General features: G+C 49.5%; 1 protein-coding gene across 3 annotated transcripts; it reads right to left on the bottom strand.

Annotated features, from left to right (window-relative positions):
- Positions 1-793: 793 nt before the first annotated feature.
- Positions 794-16,066, bottom strand: DDX18 (DEAD-box helicase 18). Of its 3 annotated transcripts, none has more exons than XM_040979108.1 (15): positions 15,934-16,066; positions 14,114-14,373; positions 14,011-14,044; positions 11,610-11,732; positions 8,859-8,994; positions 8,435-8,535; positions 8,134-8,333; positions 7,936-8,050; positions 6,124-6,263; positions 5,411-5,572; positions 5,039-5,191; positions 3,773-3,886; positions 2,722-2,778; positions 1,900-2,077; positions 794-1,136 (listed from the first exon to the last, which is right to left on the bottom strand). In XM_040979108.1, the coding sequence occupies exons 1-15, from the start codon at positions 16,016-16,018 to the stop codon at positions 994-996; spliced, it is 2,001 nt and encodes a 666-aa protein (XP_040835042.1). In that variant the 5' UTR covers positions 16,019-16,066; the 3' UTR covers positions 794-993. The 3 variants fall into 3 exon arrangements, with proteins under 3 accessions (XP_040835042.1, XP_040835043.1, XP_040835041.1); XM_040979109.1 differs by having other exon boundaries at positions 14,011-14,038; XM_040979107.1 differs by having other exon boundaries at positions 14,011-14,373.
- Between the last annotated feature and the right edge of the window lie 4,453 nt (positions 16,067-20,519).

The following is a 20,519-nucleotide window of genomic DNA, read 5'->3' as shown; positions in this document are numbered from 1 at the left end:
TGATCCCAAGGCTTTGGGCCATCCTTCACTGCATTCCCAGGCCACAAGCAGGGAGCTGGATGGGAAGCGGGGCTGCCGGGATTAGAACTAGTACCCATATGGGATCCTGGTGTGTTCAAGGTGAGGACGTTAGCTGCTAGGCCACGGTGCTGGGCCTGAGCCCAACTTTCTAACAGAGCTAACGTAATGCAGACCTAGAATTATATGACGGCTTGGGTTTCCATTTCCCAGCAGTGATGTGACATTTGAAACACTGCATCGAGTTGGAAGGACTGAACCAAACCCTGTCCGCTGCAGGATGAACACTGGAATGAGAAAATCTCTATTTTGTTTCACAAGTCTTTTTGGCCAAGTCACCAAATAGTGAACAATACGGTTATCTGTACTTCCACACGTGAGGCCAGCGCGCTCAACTCCACACCTCCCACTCCCTTCCCCGTCCCAATATCCTACAGTTCAGCCTCTTAATGAAATCAACAGTGAGAAATACTCAAAGGCTCATGGTTTCAAATTTAAGACATAAAAGTGATGCTGCCTTTATCCCAAGGGGCTTCCTACTTCCCATAGCTCTCTGCTTCCGTATCTTAGCCTTTTCAGGAGGTTCAGAAGCTACAAGAAGGCCTGGTAAACTCAAGCAAAAACAATACACTGAGAGAATTCATGCACGACCTGCCCACCTTTCCCTGCTAGGAGGGAAAGGTGCAAGAGTCATAGCAAAACAATGACTGAAGGGGGAAGTGTGTGTAAAATTCATATATTGTACCATCAGAACAAAAATAAAAAGGCTCCTCGCTTTGTCCTTGGGCAATCAAGAAACATCAAAGTCTGTTTTATATTCTACAAAATCTTAAAAATAGACACTTGCTGGAAATTACAGCGTCCACTGTTGCAGCCTGTGCGCTCACTGGTTGAGCTCAATTGTAAAGGCTATAAAGATTCCGTGGCTAGATTAAACACCGACTCCGGGACAGTGACTGAGGGGAAGGGGCACCTTCAGTGGGAGAACTGCCTGCGGTCGGACGGCTTCTTGCTGATGTGCTTGAAGATGATGGATTTCTCAACCTTCTTGGTTTTCTGGTAGCCGAATCCCCCGCCACCTCCTCTCTTTCGAACCTTGCCATCATTGCTGTTCACATCTAAAGTGGACTGTTAAGGAAAATGCAGCCACAAAGGGCAAGAACTCCAAATGAACACCTCCAAGAAAAAAATTCCAGCATGTGCTTGAAAAGCAGTCTTGGTGCCATGACCAAGGACTCTGCCATCGGAGCAGACCTGGGAATGCTGAAGTGATGGGGCTGCTCATCCATCCTTGGGACCTGAAACGCACGGCTGTCAGCTGCTGTTCCTGCAGGGCGTGCACGGGGATGCAAACCCAGAACGTGCTCCTCCAACCCCTCCTCCCCATAGTCCGACCCCAGCATCAAAGAACAGGTCTCAACTGAACTGGGTGAGCAAGTCCTTTCTGCTGAAAAGTGGCGGCAAGACACTGTTCAATGCTCTGGAAGCAAAGGAAGTAGTTCCTTGGCCTTTGGTCTCGGGCCACAATGAGGCTTCATTTCCTTCCGTGAGACCCTTCAAGAACTTTCCAGGGGATTCAGACTTACCAAAAAACTTCCAGGATTCTGCTGACACACAGCCCGGCCACAGCAATCACCTGAGCTCTGCCTTACCGACACTCACACCTTTTAAAGGTGGAGAACAAAGCTCCCTCTCCCCGTGTCCTCTAACCCTGCTCACTCTGTCCCACCTGTGCCCTGGGCCAGCACGCTGGCCAGAATGGACACCGAAGCCCCAGCCTGTAGTCACATCATGCAGTAAGCTGCTTTTCAGCTTCTAACACCCCTGCTAAGGCTTTGGTCCTCGAGCTTCAGGATGACATTTCAACACACAAAAGGATACTCAGATCCACAAAAGGAGGCACCTTGAAGCCGAAAGACAGTGCCACCTGAGTCAAGTTTAAGTTATTGACATTGAAGATCTGCTTCAGAGAATGGGAATCATAAGCGCGTATGTACGACTTATAGGCTTCCTGGGCTGACTTGTGAAGGAAGTAATTCTTCTCGATCAGCTTCTCAAGCTGAAACAGAAACACTGGTTTTAATAAAGGGAGAACAGCCTTAGATACATCAGAACAAAGCCATCTCGTACAGAGCACCTGACCTAACACACGGCTGCAGGCTTCGGAGGAAAGCCACTCCACAGTAAGAAGGCTGCTGCAGTTTTTGTGGGTGCCAACTGAACAGGGATGTGGCCCTCAGCGGCTGCAGCTGGCGATAGCTGGATGCCCAGTGGCCCCCCCCAAAGTCCTAAGTCTACAACGTTCAAGGGCAGGTGACTGGAGCTGGGCCCTCTCCCCAGGATTAAATCCCGGTGGCTCTGGAGACCAGACACAGCCATCTATGTCCCTTGCCACGGGATGTCTCCGTGCAAGAGCACCGTCAACATCACAGGCTGAACACAGGCCGACTCTGCCGTGACAGCGGAGTGAAAACAAACCCCAGCATTTTATCTGCAGCAGGTGCTCTGTTATCTTGTCACAGAAACAGCTCGTGCACAAGCAGTCACTTACGCTCTGTGACTACAACACGCAGGCCGAGCACCACACGCGGGAGCACGGATGCAGACAGTCCCTGCTCACGGACACACACTACAGGAGGTGCTGCCATGCCCAGATCACCTCCTAGTCATAAATGTAACTCAAATAAACAGAGAACACAGTACCTGAGACTGAATGTTAGAGATTTTAGACCAGGAGAAGTCGAATTCACTTAATGGAACCTAGAAAACAAGGATGAAGATGAGTGTTCCATGGACCGAGGTCAGCAGGAGACTGCCCGTGGCTCGGGAGGCTCTAAGACAGTGGAGGAACCCAGGCCTCGGCATGGACAGAAAGCCTTGCTTGGCGTCGCACCCCAAACCTCAACAAGAAAGCTGCATCCAGGCTCTGACTCCACACGCATTAGGCACATTTTCCCTCTGAGAGGCTCTGGCGAGGACCTGGACAGGGACAAGAACTGGGGAGGCACTTTTCTCTGGAGCTCTCGACTGTCCTCATTTTGTTCTAAGCCTCAGGAAAGCTGTCCTGATGCCACACGGCCCTGCTGTGGGGCTAGCGCCAGCAGAGGCTGCAATGGCAGCCAACTACTAAACAAAGCACTTGTTATCAATCATTGCTTATCAGATAACAAAGAGCATCTGCATTAGGGAAAAAGAATGTGCCAAATTCTGGAGCCTGCAGTCCTCTAAGAGCAGGCCGAGCAAAGGCAGAGGCAGCATGCAGCAGGCCCGTGGAGGCAGCAGCAGGAGAGCGGGTGAGACGGCTGGCAGTAGAGCACTCACTACAAGGGAAACCGTGAAGGTCAAAAACCAGTGAGTCAGGGATATGAAGAGGCCCGGGGCGTCAGAGGTGCAAGCACATGGGGATCCCACTGCCTCCCGCGGGTTAAGGGGAAAGACGCCCGCAGGACGAGGCAGAGAGCAGTGCAGGAGGTAGAGATGGCTCACTGTGAGGGAGCCCGAAGGAGCGCCAGATTTCAAACAGGGCAGTGAAAAATGGGAGAGCAGAGGCTGGCACCACTGGGCCACACCTGCTGGGTGCCTGTACTTCCTGGCAGAAGCACATAAAAGCTTGCTTACTGAACTGTGCAGCAACTGCTATCAGCTCTGCCCTCTCTCCCAACAGCCACGGCCATAACCACAGACGGTGCTGGCCTGCAACCCCGGCCGAGAGCATTCTCCTCCCAAATCCAGATTTTCCTCATCACAGCGTTACCTTGGACTGCTTCAAGTAACGAAGGAAACCCAGTTCTTCTGGACGCAGAATGAGCAGGGCGTGCCCTCGTCCGTTCAGACCCCGGGCTGTTCTACCCACACGGTGAATATATTCCTGCGGTGCAGAAGGCAAGGCAAGTTAGCACAGTGACGGGCATGCCTTCACCCCGTGCCCCGCAAAGGGACAACAGGCCGGGGGCCAACAAAAAAAATATAAACAAACAAAATACAAACAACAAAACTGAGCATAACATTCAGGTTAACCCTGTGATCAAAGCATAAATATCATATGTTTCACCTTCAAAATGGCTTTTATTTATTATTATTTTAAAATTTTTATTGGAAAGTCAGATATACAGAGAGGAGAGACAGAGAGGAAAATCTTCCAGCCAATGATTTACTCCCCAAGTGACCACAACAGCCAGTGCCGAGCCGGTCCGAAGCCAGGAGCCCAGATCTTCTTCCGGGTCTCCCACAAGGTACGGGGTCCCAAGGCTTTGGGCCGTCCTCCACTGCTTTCCCAGGCTACAAGCAGGGAGCTGGATGGGAAATGGAACTGCCGGGATTAGGACTGGTGCCCATATGGGATCCTGGCATGTTCAGGGTGAGGACTTCAGCCACTAGGCCACGGCACTGGGCCCCAAAATGGCTTTTAAGGAAGGGAGCACGCTTACAAGCAAGCTGACAGTTCTACAAATCTTGCACAATGTGTTCTAACCTGAGTACATTACCTCTCTCCCAATCACCTGCTGTTCTTTGCACGTAATTCCAGGGATCAAACATTCTTTACCTAAGTCCCACTGGATTGTTCAAACTTCCTCGCACTAGGGGATGGTACTGTGGCTTAGTGAGCTAAGTCCTGGCTTGCAGTGCCAGCACCCCATAAGGGGATTGGTTCATGTCTCGGCTGTCCCACTTTCAATCCAACTCTCTGCCAATGGCTTGGGAAAGCAGCAGAGGATGGCCCAAGTGCTTTGCCCCAGTTTCCATGTGGACGGCATGGAAGAACCTCCTGGCTCCCAGCTTTGGTCATTGCACCTGTTCGGGGAGTGAAGCAATGGAATGGAAGATCTATCTATCCTCTCTATAAATCACAGTGAATCTGTTCAGCTTGCCTTTGGGCCCTGCAAACACTATTATCAGAGAATAGATTCAGAGCAGGGACAAACCCAGTGGACGTGGAATGAATGCTTCTCAGAGAACCTGGGGAATCCCTGCTCGCCTCAGGGGAGCACCACCCAGAAGCCAGACCAAGGCTGCCACTCACCTTAGGGTCATCCGGAGGGTCGTACTGGACAATCCAGTCCACTTCAGGAATATCCAGCCCCCTTGCGGCCACATCTGTACACAGCAATATCCCCGAGTCTGCGTTGCAGAACTGGAAGAACGTAGTCGTCCGTTTGTTCTGCTTCTGCTTTCCCTGGAATCCAACCCAAAGAGCCATGAGACGCAGACCCCTGAGTCCACTTGTGGGCAGTGTGGAGGCATAAACCCTCTCTCCCCCTTCCCAGCGGGACTGCAAGGCCCTGGAGAAGGGCGCTGCTCCTCCTTTGCAGCCCTCACGTCCAGCACAGCTGCCTCCACGCACAGCCGTGGTTAGAGGAGCCAGTCTCCCATGCAGGCTCCTCCGGTCACTCACGTGGATAGCCAGCACGGGCAGGTCAATGTAGTTCAGCAGCTCGTAGTGGTATTTCACGGACATGCAGGAGGAGAAGAAGACCATGAGTTTCTTCTTTCGGTTCTTCTTAAGGAATGTGAAGAGCAGTAGGAATCTCTTTTCTGAGGGACAAACAACATATCCCTGGAAACGGTCCAAGACAGCAGACACAAATCAATCCAGTGGATGATAGTATTACCAGCTGAGAGCGCTGACAGCTGCATAGACCACCACACCTGTCCTGCAGCACTTAAAAAAAACAGACCAAGCAACCACTAGAGGTTTTCACACCGACATTAGGTTATACGGAATATTTTACTCATCTACGACTCAATCTTAATGAGCTCATCTGTACTTGCCCTCTTGTTTTGACCACCACCGCTCTGTGCCCCTATGGCAGTCTCTATCACCTCAATCACCATGCAACTTGGAGAAAGTGATTAAAAACCACACTCTAACAAAAGAAAAAAAAAAAATACCTGTAGAATTGGCAGTGAGGCACAAAGCCTCCCACATCCAGAGCAGGGAGTTGACCCAGTTACTCAGAGTTCATGCATTTTCTTTCGGAAGCAACCCAATCCCCGAGTCCATTTAAATGCAAGGGTCACTGACTCATCTGCTTTCTGAATGATCACCCCAGCAACTACCAGTATCCAACATGACCCCCTCAGTCCGGGGCTGATCACGCCAAGCACCTGCTCAAGGCCGTCCACCGTGGCGTTGGCTTTGTCGTCATCGACACCGACGTACAACGGCTCCTTCTTCAGAGAAATCCTCGCCAGGTCTTCCACTTTCCGCGTTTGTGTGGCGGAGAAGAGCATGGTCTGCCTGCGGGCTACGGTACACACGCCCATCAGTAAGCCCCACCCTGTGCAACCTCCGTAACTACCCACATGCACAGAACATCTGGGAGAAGCTACTCTGTCCTGCCCTCTAGATACGAAACCCACTCAGTGAATGAAAACGGTCACATGATAGAGGAAGCCAAGACCGCTAAGGCCGATACAGGTTCCTGACTCGGTTCTGTCCTCCGCAGTGGCCTCTACTGAGCACAATCTGTATCAAGATCCTGGACTGTTTTTGGGCGAGAAAAGGGATAGGAAGGGAGACACAAATTGTAAAATTTACACTGGAATAGAAACGGCAAAACTCACCAGAACAATTCTGAAAGAATACAAATTTAGGCACTAACACGCCCTGGCTTCATGACTCCACAGGGAGAACTGGAATGGTCATTGACACTTGAAGGGAAGGCAGCACGGCCTTCCTGCTGTGGGAACAGCTGGCTGTGTTTTATAAAAGTTAAATGCCTCTATTCCCCGTGGGCAGTGGCTACTCGAGACAAAGGGAGACACCCGCCACTGGGATGAGCTTCAGAACAATGTGCACGACATGTTTATTTACAACAGCCCCAAACTCCAAAACAATAGAAATACCCAGAAGTGAACAGATAAACTAACATATTCACTTAACGGGACACTACTGAGGAATAAAAAGTAAACAATTACTGACAACACGCAATCAAATGAAAACCACAACAACAGCACTTGGGGCGTGACATGTTAAGCCTCTGTTGTGATGTGCACCTCCCACGTGAGCGCCCCAGTTCAGAGCCCTGGTTGTTGCACCTTGGGAAGAACTGCAAGATGGCCCAAGGATCTGGTCTCCTGCCGTCCACAGTGGGAGACCCAGGTGGAAGTCCATGACCCTGGATGTGGCCTGGACCAGCCTCGCCTACTGTGGTCACCTGAGCAGTGAGCCAGTGGATGGAAGGTCTGCCCCTCAGTGAACCCAAACCACAGTGCACGCTGTGTAATTCTGCTCGCAAAAATCTCTAGAAACAGCAGATCAAAGCCACCTGAGAGACGTGTGTGTGCGGAGGGGCACAGCAGGGAGGGAGCGCACAGCCGCAGGAAGCTTTGTGCATGTTCACCATCTCACACAGCTGTTTCGGAGGCAAAGCCTTCAAAGTACCAACTTTCAAATCTTCAGTGTGCACAGCTTAATGATGCCATCTGCATTTCAGTAAAGCATTAAAAACAAATCACGACAAATGGCATCATGGCCTATTGCAGATACAGGCAGTTTTTAACGTTAAGACTATCATCAAGGCACACATAGGTCCGAAGAAACACACAAGGTTACAGCTGCCTGGAGATTTTCGATGAGGTCAGAAAAACCCAGCCATACAACCACCATCCAGGTAAGCCAGAAGCATGCTTGCTAAGACTGCTAAATGTGTACTGTACCTGAAGTTAGACTTCCCATTCCAACTACTGCATTTGGTTACGGTAACATGCTGGCACCAATACAGTAATTTCCCTGAAGAAACAGTTCCCTTCGGGTGGATACTTGATACAGCGCAGTGAGGACATCATCTGGACATTCAAGCTGCATACTGAAAATCCTGGGTTCAAGTCCTCACTCCACTCCCAATTCCAGCTTCCCACTGAAGAGAGCTTCATCTCTTCAACTTGCAACAGGCACCTTCTACGCTACCTACTTACTTGGCAAAAGTTTAATAATTTGCTTCAATTCCTCTTCAAATCCAACATCCAAGATGCGATCAGCCTCATCAATCACCAGACACTGCAGGTTCTTATACATAAACCCTGGGGTGTTCTAACAAAACAGAAACCACTGGTTAGCTGTCACATTCCCGTTCCAGCCAAGGCCGTGAGCCCCAGCCACGCCCATTCTCACACCTGCATGTGGTCCAGGAGCCGGCCGGGGGTGGCCACAATGATGTTGATCCCGTTGGCAAGTTTCTGCGCTTCGGCGGACCTGTTGCTGCCCCCCATTATCAGGCCATACGTGTGCACGTGGTGGGTCATCAGCTCCTTCAGAACGCCAAACGTCTGCATGGCCAGCTCTCTAGTCGGGGACAGAATCAGGACTCCTGTGCCTAAGGTACAAACAGCCACGCAGGGCAGAAGTCAGAACTGAGGCCGTCCATTTGGGCTCGTGGGGAAGTGGTAATGGGACCAACACATCAAAAGCTTTTACCGTTCCTGGGCATGAACTTTAACTTCACAATCAGTTCAACTGCAGGGATGAGAAATGCCAGGGTTTTGCCGCTGCCCGTCTTTGCAGCTGCTAGAAGATCTCTACATGTTACATGGGGAAAGAGAGAAAAATGGTTAACCTAGCTACTCAGAAATTATTTCATAAGAAATACAAGTTTCCCATCTTTACTGCTGCTGAAATCAACCACCCGCACAAAAATTCCTAACTCAGAAATAAGAGAGCTATGCTACAGAACAGAAACAGATCCCAGCCTTTCGAAATAAATAACATAAAAACCTTCAGCGTGGGACGGATATACAACTCAACATATCATACACAAACATCCAAAAACCACACCCTTTCTTTACCATCCGTCAGCCCTAAAAACAGAAAACCAGTGCCCGAGTATCAGTATGAATCCTACCTGCCTTCCAGAAGGGGTCTGATGCTTTTATGCTGAATTTCAGTCATGTTTGTGAAGCCCATTTCTTTTATTGCCTTCAGAGTGTTTTCATTGACAAGGTTACTCAGGGATTCAAAGGAAGTATCCTCAAAAGCTCCTGAGCGGAAGAGAGCGAGCCTCATTAGTGAACATCTGCTTTCCAAGCTAATAGCTGCTTCAGTCAGTTTTGCTTACAAGAGCTTCCTACAACAAGAAAACACTAAACCTGTCATTCCTACAATGTTTCCTACCATAGTGAACAAAACCCTGCAGTCTTAGTCTTACTAATTGCTAGAGGTGTATGACTTAAAGCCCAGGGACTGCCACTGCTGGGCTTAGTGAGTTCAACCACTGTTCGAGACGTTAGCATCCCAACTGGCGTGCTGGGTTGAGCCCTGGCTGCTTAGCTTCCAATCTGGCTTCCTACTAAGGCGCTTGGGAAAGGAGTGGAGGAAGGCCCGAGCGCCTGGGCCCCCTGCCACCCACATGGAATAATCAGAGTTCCAGGCTCCTAGAGTTGGCCTGGGGCAGCCCTTGGCATCGCAGACAGCTGGGGAACAGACTGGTGGATGGAAGATGTTGATCATTCTGCCTATCAAATAAAGAGGTAATGAGGTGCTTCTATGGGGAAAAGAAACGCCAAAGCAAGAAGAGAAGAGCAGAAAGAAATGCTTAAGGAATTTAATATGGGGGCTGGTACTGTGGCGCAAAGGCGTTTCCGACTTTGACATCCCTTACGGCTGCCCGTGTGGCCTCGGCCGCTTCACTTCACTCTAGTTCACTGCTGATGCTCTTGGGAAGGCAGCAGAGGACGGCCCAAGGCTGTGGGGGACCCAGAAGCAGCTCAGGGCTCTTGGCTTCAGCCTGGCTCAGCCTTGGTCACTGCGGCAATTTGGGGGCTGAACCAGTGGACTGAAGGTCTCTCATCCTGTCTCTCAAGTAACAAAAAATAAAGTCAATTTCAAAATTAACATCAAAAGAAACAGTTGCAGGAGTTTGACGTTCAACACTGGAGTGCACTGAGAGCGAGTGAGGACTCTGGTAAGTGGGTTCCCATATCCACGCAGGATCCCTGCAATGAGTTTCCGGCCCCTGGTCTTGGGCAGTTAAGAATGAAGTCAAATCAAAAACTTGCTTAATCTCATTTCACCTCAGCGAAGTTGTATGTGGCTGCCAAATGTTACAGAATTTCCATGCCAAGTATGCATTCTTGTGAGAAGAACAACAGGTGGAGAGAACCCCTCTGGCTGCAGGTTCACTCCTTTGGTGTGGTCCACACGGAAGACAGGAGCCCAGCACCCATCTGGGTCCTCAAGTGCTCAAGCCACCACCAGCTGCCACCCGGGCTGTGTGGCAGCAGGACACTGGAATGGAGAACAGAGCTGTGACTTGACCCAGGCACCCTGATACGGGTGTGTGCCTCCTGAGTGGTCATTCAGCCACTGTGCCAAATGCCTGTGCAACCGGTATATTGCCAGGAGAGCAAACTATCAACATAGCTTGGAGGGCTCATGCTCAGGCCTGAAACTACGTGATATCCAGCTTACCATCAGACACCACACGTCCCCGGCAGGGCTGACCACTGCTTTAAATTCCAATATAATAGTTCATACAAACATAGTAATATTCGATGTACTTTACTATAAAATGGGTTTTGGGTTAAGATGACTTTGTCCAGCAGTTGGTTTATGTAGTATTCTAAGCCTGTTAAAGGACATTCAAGGCTTGATATTCAGGAGGTGTTTTCAATGCCATGTCCAATTTATTCTGTGGCTAGATTAGGACAGACCCTGCCCTGACAGTCTGGCATCCAAAGGGTCTCCTGTGGGCACCGTGATCAACCAATCCTGAATGCCAGGTGAGGGTTATCCTGCAAGTTCTAGGCAAACTGGGAGGAGCTGGTCATCCCATCTAGCATGCAAAACTGCTCTGGGCACAATCATTGCAACTTTGACATGAGCACGTCTGGGATTGGGCATTTACTTCTTTATTTTACTTTATTATTATTTTTTTTTTCCAAAAGCTTTCTTTTGGAACATAGTGCTGGTGCATCTGGTGATGGCCTTTTTGCTGGCAGAATCCTGTCATTCGGCAGGAGACAGCAGAAAGAGTATACTGCTGTGTGTGCCAGCAGGATTCAGGCCCGGGAGTCCCACGCTAAGCTTTCACTCCCTAACACCAACATAAGACCTTGGGAGTTCAACTTCTGGAACGGGCACAAACTATACTCAACCCAGACCACCCGGGTCTGACTCTTACAAATGTGGTAGGGTGAACCTTACACAGGGCCCAACATGACAGCCTCAACAATTTCAACAAAACCCCTGAAACCTACAACTCAGGCAACACTTAGATATTTCTAGTCGGGCGCAGGTAACACTAAATGCTTGATTTACGCCAAAGAAGGCTAACCTGGCCCAAGTCCTTCCAGTAGCTCTATTTCACCCTCCTTCCCCTGGCAGTTACCAAGACTGCACTAAACCCCTGATCTCCAGGGTCCTGGGCCAACGACCTGCCTATGACAGCACAGGAAGGACAGACCACAGAGATGACAGCTCCTAGAGGCCAGGTACAAAGATACTCAGGGTCCTGGACAAAAAGTCACATAGGAACAAAGGAACTAAGGCATGCAGAGCAGAAGATAGAAAGCAGCACAGATGTCTGTTACATCTCTCACGGACGGAGCTGCACAAGGACTATCGGGCAGAGGGCTGGGGGGCACGCGGGCGGTACCTGTCAGTCCCAGGGGCAGGCTGGGCACTTCACTGTCTTCCTCCTCGTTGTCTGCCGCCGCCACACTGGATTCCGTTTTAGGGGCCTCGGTGTCGCCGCCTTCAACTTTTGCTTTTTTTGCATCTTTGGTTTAGAAGAAGAACAAATTACACATTTTCTCTTGTTAAAACGGAAACATCAAATGAGATCAATGAAAGGTTTGTGCTGTAGAGGTACTGCTCACCATATTTAAAATATTCAGAATTAAGTTATCAAGAAATTTTTTCATGAAAAGAATTGGATATACTAAATAATTTTAGGCACATGTGGACTTGGCAACAAAGCCAATTTTTAGCCATTCCAACAAATACCATCTTATGAAAAGTTTTCCTAAGTTGAATCAAACATAAAAATAAAAATTGTAAATTCCACAGACCTCACTGAGGGGAAAAGACCTGCCACATCAATGTGTCTTTATAAACTCATAACTCCATGCCACTTACCACAAATTTCTAATAAAAAGCTGCCTTTGGTTTTAAAGATGAGCAAGAAAGAGAAAGGCTCCTCACAGCTGTAAACAATGGAGCCAGGCCACTCTTTCCTAGTGCAGGGACAAGGGTACAGGAAGGGGTTCCTAGCTTCTCACTCCTACACCGACGACATGGTCCCACACCAGCTGCCCAGCCCCCCTCCCAGGACTGTCACTCGCTCCACCGCGGGTCATGCAGCTTTACTATCATGGCAGGAGCGATGTCAGTGTGACTAGAACTGACCTGGGAGAGAGAACTGCCTGTTCCCTGCAGCCAGGCGTCGCCTCGTCCAGATACTTTAAGCCATCCTTCGGGAAAATGGCAAACTCTTTAAAATTTTACTTGGCAGACTTAGAAAAAGAGAAAAGGAGCCCAGCGTGGTGGCCTAGCAGCTAAAGTCCTCGCCTTGAATGCCCCAGGATCCCATATGGGTGCCGGTTCTAATTCCGGCAGCTCCACTTCCCATCCAGCTCCCTGCTTGTGGCTTGGGAAAGCAGTTGAGGATGGCCCAAAGCTTTGGGACCCTGCATCTGTGTGGGAGACCTGGAAGACACTCTGGGCTCCTGGCTTCAGATCAGCTCAGCACTGGCTGTTGCGGCCATTTAGGGAGTGAATCATCAGACAGAAGATCTTCCTCTCTGTCTCTCCTTCTCTATATATTTGATTTTGTAATAAAAATAAATAAATCTTAAAAAAAAAAAAGACAGATATGGCATCTTCCACGTGCTGGTTCATTCCCCAAATGGCCACAACTCCTTGGGCTGCAGTAAGGCGGAGCTTCACCTGTGTTACGGAGCAGCCAGCAGTGGAACTGGCTCTCACATACACTGACCTGCTGCAGTCAACTCTGAAGCCTCGGGGAAATCCTCACTGGTCCCCTGAGCACTTCTTAGCATTTCTCCAGAGGGTTAAACTCCCAGTTCCCAGTGCCCGAGAGTAGAAACAATGCTACTTCCCTGGGAAAAGTAAGAACAAGGACCCCAGGGGCTTTGAAAACTTCAGCTGTATCAACAGTGAAGACTTTAGGCTTTGCAAGCCACATGGGCTCTGACGCAGTAAGACCAACTAATTCAAACAGGTGGAAGAGCCAACACTTGGCTAACTCGGCTTATCCTACTTCAGTGGCCCTACCTAGCCACATCTCAAACAAAATGTCCACTTCTGAGGTCAGGGCTGTGGCACAGCCGGTCTAGTTGCCTGTTCCACATACGATTCAGCTCCTTGCTAATGGCTTGGAAAAAGCAGCCAAAAATGGTCCAAGTGTTCAGGTGTGGGAGAACTGGATGAAGTCCTCGGCTTCATTCTGGCCCAGCTGTGGCAGGTACAGCCATTGGGCACTGAACCAGTGGATGGAAACTTGCTCTTTCTTTAACTCAGTAAATAAACAGCAACAACGCTTCACCTCCTCCCTTGACTTACCTGTCATTCTATACTTTTGGAAATCAAAGTTCCACTTATTGCCATGTTTCCTAAATGCTACTTTATAAACCTTGCAATTATGTCTCTTTTCAAAGGAAGGAATCCAAGGTAGGAAAATGACAGGCGCAGGTGCAAAAAACCAGATGAAGAGAATCATCAGTGACAGGTTCTCTGACAGTCAGGCCTGGGAAGACCTCCCAGTATGTTCAGAAAATCCTGTCACCAATCACCTCTTCCCTATAACATGTTTCCTTGAGCTGCTGGGACAATCTTCAGCACACACGGGATTAAGGCTGACTTCCACCAAGTCTCGTCTCTCTCTCTCTCTCTCTCTCTCACACACACACACACACACACACACACACACACACACACACACACACACACACACACACACACACACACACCAGAGGAACGTGGAACAGCTGAGAAAGAGTTGGAATGGCTGAGCTCAAAGAAAACAAGACACCTACCAGGTCCAGCCTCATTCACCAGCTTTCTCTTCTTCTTCTTTTTCTTCTTCCTTGATTCGGGATTGGGCAATTCTGTGGCTGCTTCGCCACTGGTTGGTGTGGCAGATTTCTTCTTTTTCTTCTTCGATTCGGGACCGGACGACTCTGCTGCCATTTCTCCATTGGTGAGCGCAGCTGGTTTCTGGGGGGATTGTTTAACTTTGACCTTTTCCACCACGTCTTTAGCCGCGGCCCCATTTTGCGCTTCTGGCAAGCTGGCGCTCACGGAACGTTTTCGGGCCTTCTTTGCTTTCACCTGGGCCATGACCTCCTCAGGCACGTCTCCGTTCTGATCCTCCGACAGGCTCACATCCAAGGCCCTGGCTTCAGAGAAAACACACACTGTGACACGGAAGGAAGGGACTTCTCTGGGGTGTGCACTGCCTTCATCTACACCATTCAAAGCGTGGCTTCTGGGCCCGTCGGCTAAGAACAGGTGCATGCGGCTCAAACGAGCTGCCACTTCCTTCACGCCAAACTTGAGAAAGGGAAAGCTACACTAGTTTGTTGACTTTAAATAGCCTAACTTTCTCTAAAACTTCGACGAGGTCAAACATCTAAACAGACCAAGTCATACAGTGGCAGTTATTCCAATACAGCGCGCTGGGTGAACCCCAGTACATCAAAGACGACACCTGGGTCTGACTGGGCAATTCTCACGCTGTGCTGCCGGAGGGAAGGTTCGACAAGCTAATCCCCCACCTCCAAGCGCCAGGATCCCATATGGGCATTGGCTGGTGTCCACTTCCTATCCAGCTCCCAGCTTGCGGCCTGGGAAAGCAGAGGCAGGTGGATGAAAAGCCTGGGACCCTGCACCGTGTGGGAGAGACTAGGAAGAAGCTCCTGGCTCCAGATCAGCTTAGCTCTGGCCATTTTGCCCATATGGGGAGTGAACCGGTAGATGGAAGACCTCTCTGTAACTCTGAATTTGAAATGGAAAAAATAATTCAATATATATATTGTGTATATATATATATATATATATATATATATCATTGACGGCAGTGAAAATTCTGTTCATCCAAAGCCTTACTTATTTATTTTTGTCAATCTGGATCACACACAAATGGACAAGGCAGTCTGCACCAAAGTTTCCCTGTTTATATGCAGAACAAAACTAACTAAAGCGACATTTACACAGACGTTGTTTTCACGCTCCAGACGTGACCCTAACCGGGAGTGACATGAACACGCAGCGGAGGGCGGAGTGGCTTGTCAGATTTTGTGTTCCAAGGGAGAAGGTGACTTTCCCAAGCTCGAGACTCGGGATGTGCCATGGGGGGAAGAGGAGGCGGCTGGCCGGGGAAGCCACCCTGAGAAAGGACCGGGACTTTTGCGGGCGGAGGACAGAAAAGCACAAAGTCAGAGGCTGCGGGGAGGGCAAGTGCTGGGAGCCCCGCGTCCCTGACAAACACGAGGGGGGACGGTCCACGGGCCGCGCGGATGCCCGGAGCGGAGCACAGCGAGGACCAGGGTGACCCTGAGGCCCCCAGAGAGCCACCCGGGAACCCCGGCAGGAATCCCACACAGCAACCCCGGGAACCCTGCAGGAGCCCCCACACAGCCATGCACCCCAACAGGAGACCCCACACAGCCACGCGCCCCAACAGGAGACCCCACACAGCCACGCGCCCCAACAGCAGCCCCCACACAGCCACATGCCCCCACAGGAGCCCCCACACAGCCACGCGCCTGGCAGGAGCCCCCAGACAGCCAAGCGTCCCCAACAGGAGCCCCCACACAGCCACGCGCTCCAAAAGGAACCTTCAGACAGCCACGCGCCCGGCAGGAACCCCACACTGCCACCTGGGAACCCGACAGGAACCCCCAGACTGGCCACCTGGAGCCCCAGGGCGCCCTGCGAGCCCGAGCATCCCCTCTCACCCTGCAGCTTAAGGTTCCGCTGCCGCAGCTTGAAGTTGCGCTTCTCGATTTTCCTCCGCAGCAGCTTCATCGGCAGGTGAGACATGTTGCCTGGATCTCGGCCGCCACCTGGCGCGGCTTCCTTCCCGTCGCACGTGCGCAGCTCAGCGCACCGGATGTGCGTCACCGGAAGACTGGCACCAGGCGGGGCGGAAATGCTGCTGAGGAGGAAGCAAGAGCGCAGCTTCTGTGCTATCGGTGGCGACCGTTCTGTGTAGCGCCCCCTGGTGCAGCGGAGGTTCATCTTCACTTAGAACTGCTGCTTAGGGCAATTGAACAATAGTGATTTGCTTCTGTAATAGGTTAGGACTGAAGAAACTAGAAAGTCCCGGCTTTTATTTTCATACGCTGTCTGGATTTTGCACTATTGCGAAATCTAGTGAAAACTAACGTTTGAATTTTTTCCATATCCCTAAGGCATATCGTTTCATTTCTTTCTTTTAAAAATGTGTTTCATTTATATCAAAGGCAGAATTACACACAGAGAGATCTTCCCACTGCTGGTTTACTCCCCTAAATGATCTCAATGTCCAGGGCTGGCCCAGGGCAAAGCCAGGAGCCAAGAGTTTGCTCCGTGCCTGTCACATGCGTACAGGCGCCCAACACTTGAGCCATCTTGTGCTGCTTTGCAGGCTCGTTAGCAGGTAGCTGGATGAGAAGCAAAGCAGCCAGGTTGCCGGGTGGCTTTACTCAGTATGCCACGACCTTGGTCTCAAGTGCAGCACTTGTTGAAGCAGGCCTAACTGCAGTTTCTTCCTTTACTTGCAATCAATTGAATGCAAGCCATTCTAAATTAGACCATTGTATGTTGGTTAAAAATGCTGGTGAGGATGTGCTCAGCTGTTTTTACTTACTGTTATCAATGGATTGTGACTTGAAAAAGGTTTATAAATCCTGACAACGTTTCCCCGGGCCCTTCAGCAGTCCAGGACAGCTGCTCCAGTCTGGTTAGTTAGTGGTTTCCCTGGCTTGCAGGAAGAAGAGGAGCTATAGAGTGTCTGGGAGTATTCAAATTCAACATGAACCCTGTCTTGGCCAACTGCTCTTTTGACAATCGTTTGGAATCTGAAACCTTGCGTAAGTATTTATAAAATTTAAAAGGAGTATTTGTGCGTTTATTCTTATCCAACTAAAAAGTGCTCAACTTCATTGGGAAAAGAGGTGAGTCTCTTTCATGAAAACCTTTGAATTACCAATCAGAAAAAAATGACTTGTCCTCTTCAGGAAATGCATTAAAACTTAAAAAAAATGTTTTTAAAGTTTTTTTTTTTCTTATCAGAAGTCAGATTTACAGAGAAAGGAGAGACAGAGAGAAAGATCTTCTGCCTGTTGATTCATTCTCCAAGAAGCTGCAATAGCCAGAGCTGAGCTGGTCTGAAGCCAGGAGCTAGGAGCCTCTTCCGGGTCTCCCATGCGGGTGCAGGGTCCCAAGGCTTTGGGCTGTCCTCGACTGCTTTCCCGGGCCACAAGCAGGGAGCTGGATGGGAAGTGCACACCAGCCTGGGTAGGAACTGTGCCCATATGGGGTCCTGGCATAAGGTGAGGACTTTAGCCACTAGACTCCCACGTTGGACCCAAATTAAAACTCTTGAAGTGTTTTTTTCTAGTAACTTTCAAATGCTGGTTTTAAAAAAAAAGATTTTGTTATTTGAAAGGCAGCTTAGAGAGCACATGTATGGGGGGGGGAGGAGAGGGGAAGAGAGAGAGAGAGAGAGAGAGAGAGAGAAAGAGAGAGAGAGAGAGAGAGAGATCAGCCATCAGGTGTTCATTCCCCAAATGACTGCTGTGGCCAGGGCTGAGCTAGCCTCACGCCTGCAGTCTTGGACTCCATCTGGGTCTCCCCTGTGGGTGGGAGGGGCTGCCTTCCACTCTTTTCCATTTGCATTAGCAGGGAGCTGGACGGGAGGTGACGACTTAACCTGTCACACCATAATGCTGACTCCACTATTTCTTTTAGTCCTGTTAACCACAGCGCACAGGATGTTAAAGCAGTTGAGTACTACTGTAAGCAAGCATGCGGCTTCCTTCACATGGCCTGATTTGCCTGGACCAGCCTTTAGTTCTGTGAATTTCTGGGTTGTGCTCAGCAGATGAGAGATACGTAGTGGACATCCCCAGGGAATGGATGGCTGTGGGACACTTTTCGCCCACAGAATCGCCAACCACTGCAAGTCATTGCTGTGCCAGAGCTCCCACTGTTGCGGGAGAGCTGGTGACTTGAGTCTGGGCCTGTGCCCTGGTGTTGGTCATGAGACCAGACATAATGGTGAGAGTAGAAGCAATTCAAGCAGGAGCAAGAGAAGCTCCAAAGAGTGTGATCTGAGTGGCTGGTACAGAGATGAAGCCAGGCCCAGCGTGGTAGCCTAGTGACTAAAGTCCTCACCTTGCATGTGTCAGGATCCCATCTGGGTATCAGTTCTAATCCCGGCAGCCCCGCTTCCCATCCAGCTCTCTGCTTGTAGCCTGGGAAAGTAGTCAAGGATGGCCCAAAGCCTTGGGACCCTGCACCTGCGTGGGAGACTCAGAAGAGGCTCTGGGCTCTGGGCTTCAGATTGGTGCAGCTCTGGCCATTGTGTTCATTTAGGGAGTGACTCATCAGATGGAAGATCTTCCTCTCTGTCTCTCCTCTTCTCTGTGTATCTGACTTTCTAATCAAAATAAAAAATATCTTAAAAAGAGGTGCAGAAGAGGTGCAGCCTTGAGGTCTTGAATCTTGACTTTGTCTTTCCCATGTTATTGCTGAGAACACAGGGAGTGTTTGTGTGTTAGCTGCTGAGAAGGCTAGACGTCCTGAGGGAGCCCTGGAGCCCTAGATCTTTTCCTCGGTGGTAAGGATTGGTTACAAGGGGTTTCCATCTCGTTTTGTTGAGTGTGCATATATTAGCAAGGAGTTGTGCGATGGTGATAGCCTGGTTTCCATTTAATCCTGGCATCCCTCCCTAGGAGCTGGACATGGGACAGAAACAAAAGAAATCTTCCTCTTAAAAAGTTTGTTCATTTATTATTATTTTTAAATTAACAATATGGGAAAACAAGGCTTCCAAGGTTTGACACCTTTCCTTAGCATTTTAGACTCTCAATAATTTTGGCACATTTAAAAAAAATTTTTTTAAGAAGACCATTCTTTTTTGTGGCAAGAAGGCTCGTCCGAAGGCTGTCGTAGCAGCACAGTAGGAGCATTAATGGGCTAGAATGTGCAGCTAAAAAGAATGCCCGAGACACATTTCTTTGGACAGAGCTAACATGACGGGGTGACACACTGGATATAGGAGTTAAGAGAGTGCGGGATGCTAAACAATTTCTCAGCTTAAGATGTGCTGCATGAAACTCACGAAGATAAAAAATTTGGAGAATATTAATGGAGAGAAGTGAAGAGCCTGTGGCTGACGTGCTCTCCTTTCTTTGACCCAGCTGGGCTTGCGTGGATGTCAGATGAATCAAGTGAATGTGCTTAACATCTCAACCCAAGTTTCCTGTAGAAACACAGGAATCCTCCTACGGGATGATGCTTCTGTAGACACGGTTTCGTTAAACTGCCATGAAAGCACTCGCGCGACCATGGGTTAGGTCTGTTTTTTCCTTGTCCCCGACTTGTTCTTCTCGGTGGAGATTCTGAGCCTCAGCTCGAAGGCTTTCTGACACTTGGCTTTCACGGGCTGTTCTTTATCGCCAGTCAACTCCCTTTTAATTCTGCTCTGTGTGTCTGAATAGTAATGACAGATGTTATTTCATACGAGCTAAGCACCAAGCTAAACACGCTTGGCACTTATCACCTCCTGGAATCGTCATACCATCTTGTGAGATAAAATCCCTAGAACAGATAGAGAAATTGAGGACAAAAAAAGGGGTAAATCTCTGTAAAGCTACAACCTTTATCTCTCTCACTCCAAATCCTGAGGCTGTTACTCCACTTTTTTTTGACTCTAAGTACTTAGTTCGTGTATTGATACAGTTTGTAAGAGAAATGCTTATATGCTGATATATAATGCTTTATAATTCACATGTCTACATCATATATTAAATGTTGATTATATGCTTAACATATAATTTACAGTATGTATTACACATATTTATTGCATGCAAATGATGCTCTTTCAGGTCAAACTTATTTTGCATGCAGCATTTGTAGCAGACTGGACCAATCCGTCCCATATCCCATTCAGCCCTTGTGTACACCAGTGAGTGCTACAGCCTAGCTCAGCCCAACTGACCCCACTGCCTAGCCCACATTTAGCTGGCAGGTACTACTGCCTGCCCAGTCAGGTCTATCCCCAGCTCTGGTTCTCATGCTGACTGGTAGGAGGTGCAGCCCATCAGAGAGGTGCCCACAGATTCTCTAGTATGCCCACTCCCAGCCCCGGATCTTGCACACTTTAGGTGGTTCTGCAGTCTAGCTTGACAGAACTTGCCCATATTCCCAGCATTTTCCAGGGATGTTGTGGCAAAGCCCAACCAGCCTGCCCTTATTCTGGCTCATGCAAGCACCAGTGGGTGTGATCGGATAGTTATCCTGACTCTCCCTCAAACCCAGCTCACACGCAGGTCAA

Source organism: Ochotona curzoniae, unplaced genomic scaffold (genome assembly GCF_017591425.1).
Source record: "Ochotona curzoniae isolate NIBS_2020 unplaced genomic scaffold, NIBS_Ocur_1.0 contig_3037, whole genome shotgun sequence".
Lineage (NCBI taxonomy): Eukaryota > Metazoa > Chordata > Mammalia > Lagomorpha > Ochotonidae > Ochotona > Ochotona curzoniae.
Note: the sequence above shows the minus strand (reverse complement) of the source record. Positions and strands in the feature narration are given on the sequence as shown.

What these genes read in the sequence shown, in the direction of transcription:
- DDX18 (XM_040979107.1), bottom strand. Translation starts at nt 16,018, where the DNA reads ATGTCTCACCTGCCGATGAAGCTGCTGCGGAGGAAAATCGAGAAGCGC. An exon ending in GGTGAATGAGGCTGGACCTG is followed by an intron (nt 11,733 to 14,010) that starts GTAGGTGTCTTG and finishes TCTAAACCAAAG; the next exon opens with ATGCAAAAAAAGCAAAAGTT. An exon ending in GTTACTTGAAGCAGTCCAAG is followed by an intron (nt 2,779 to 3,772) that starts GTAACGCTGTGA and finishes CTTGTTTTCTAG; the next exon opens with GTTCCATTAAGTGAATTCGA.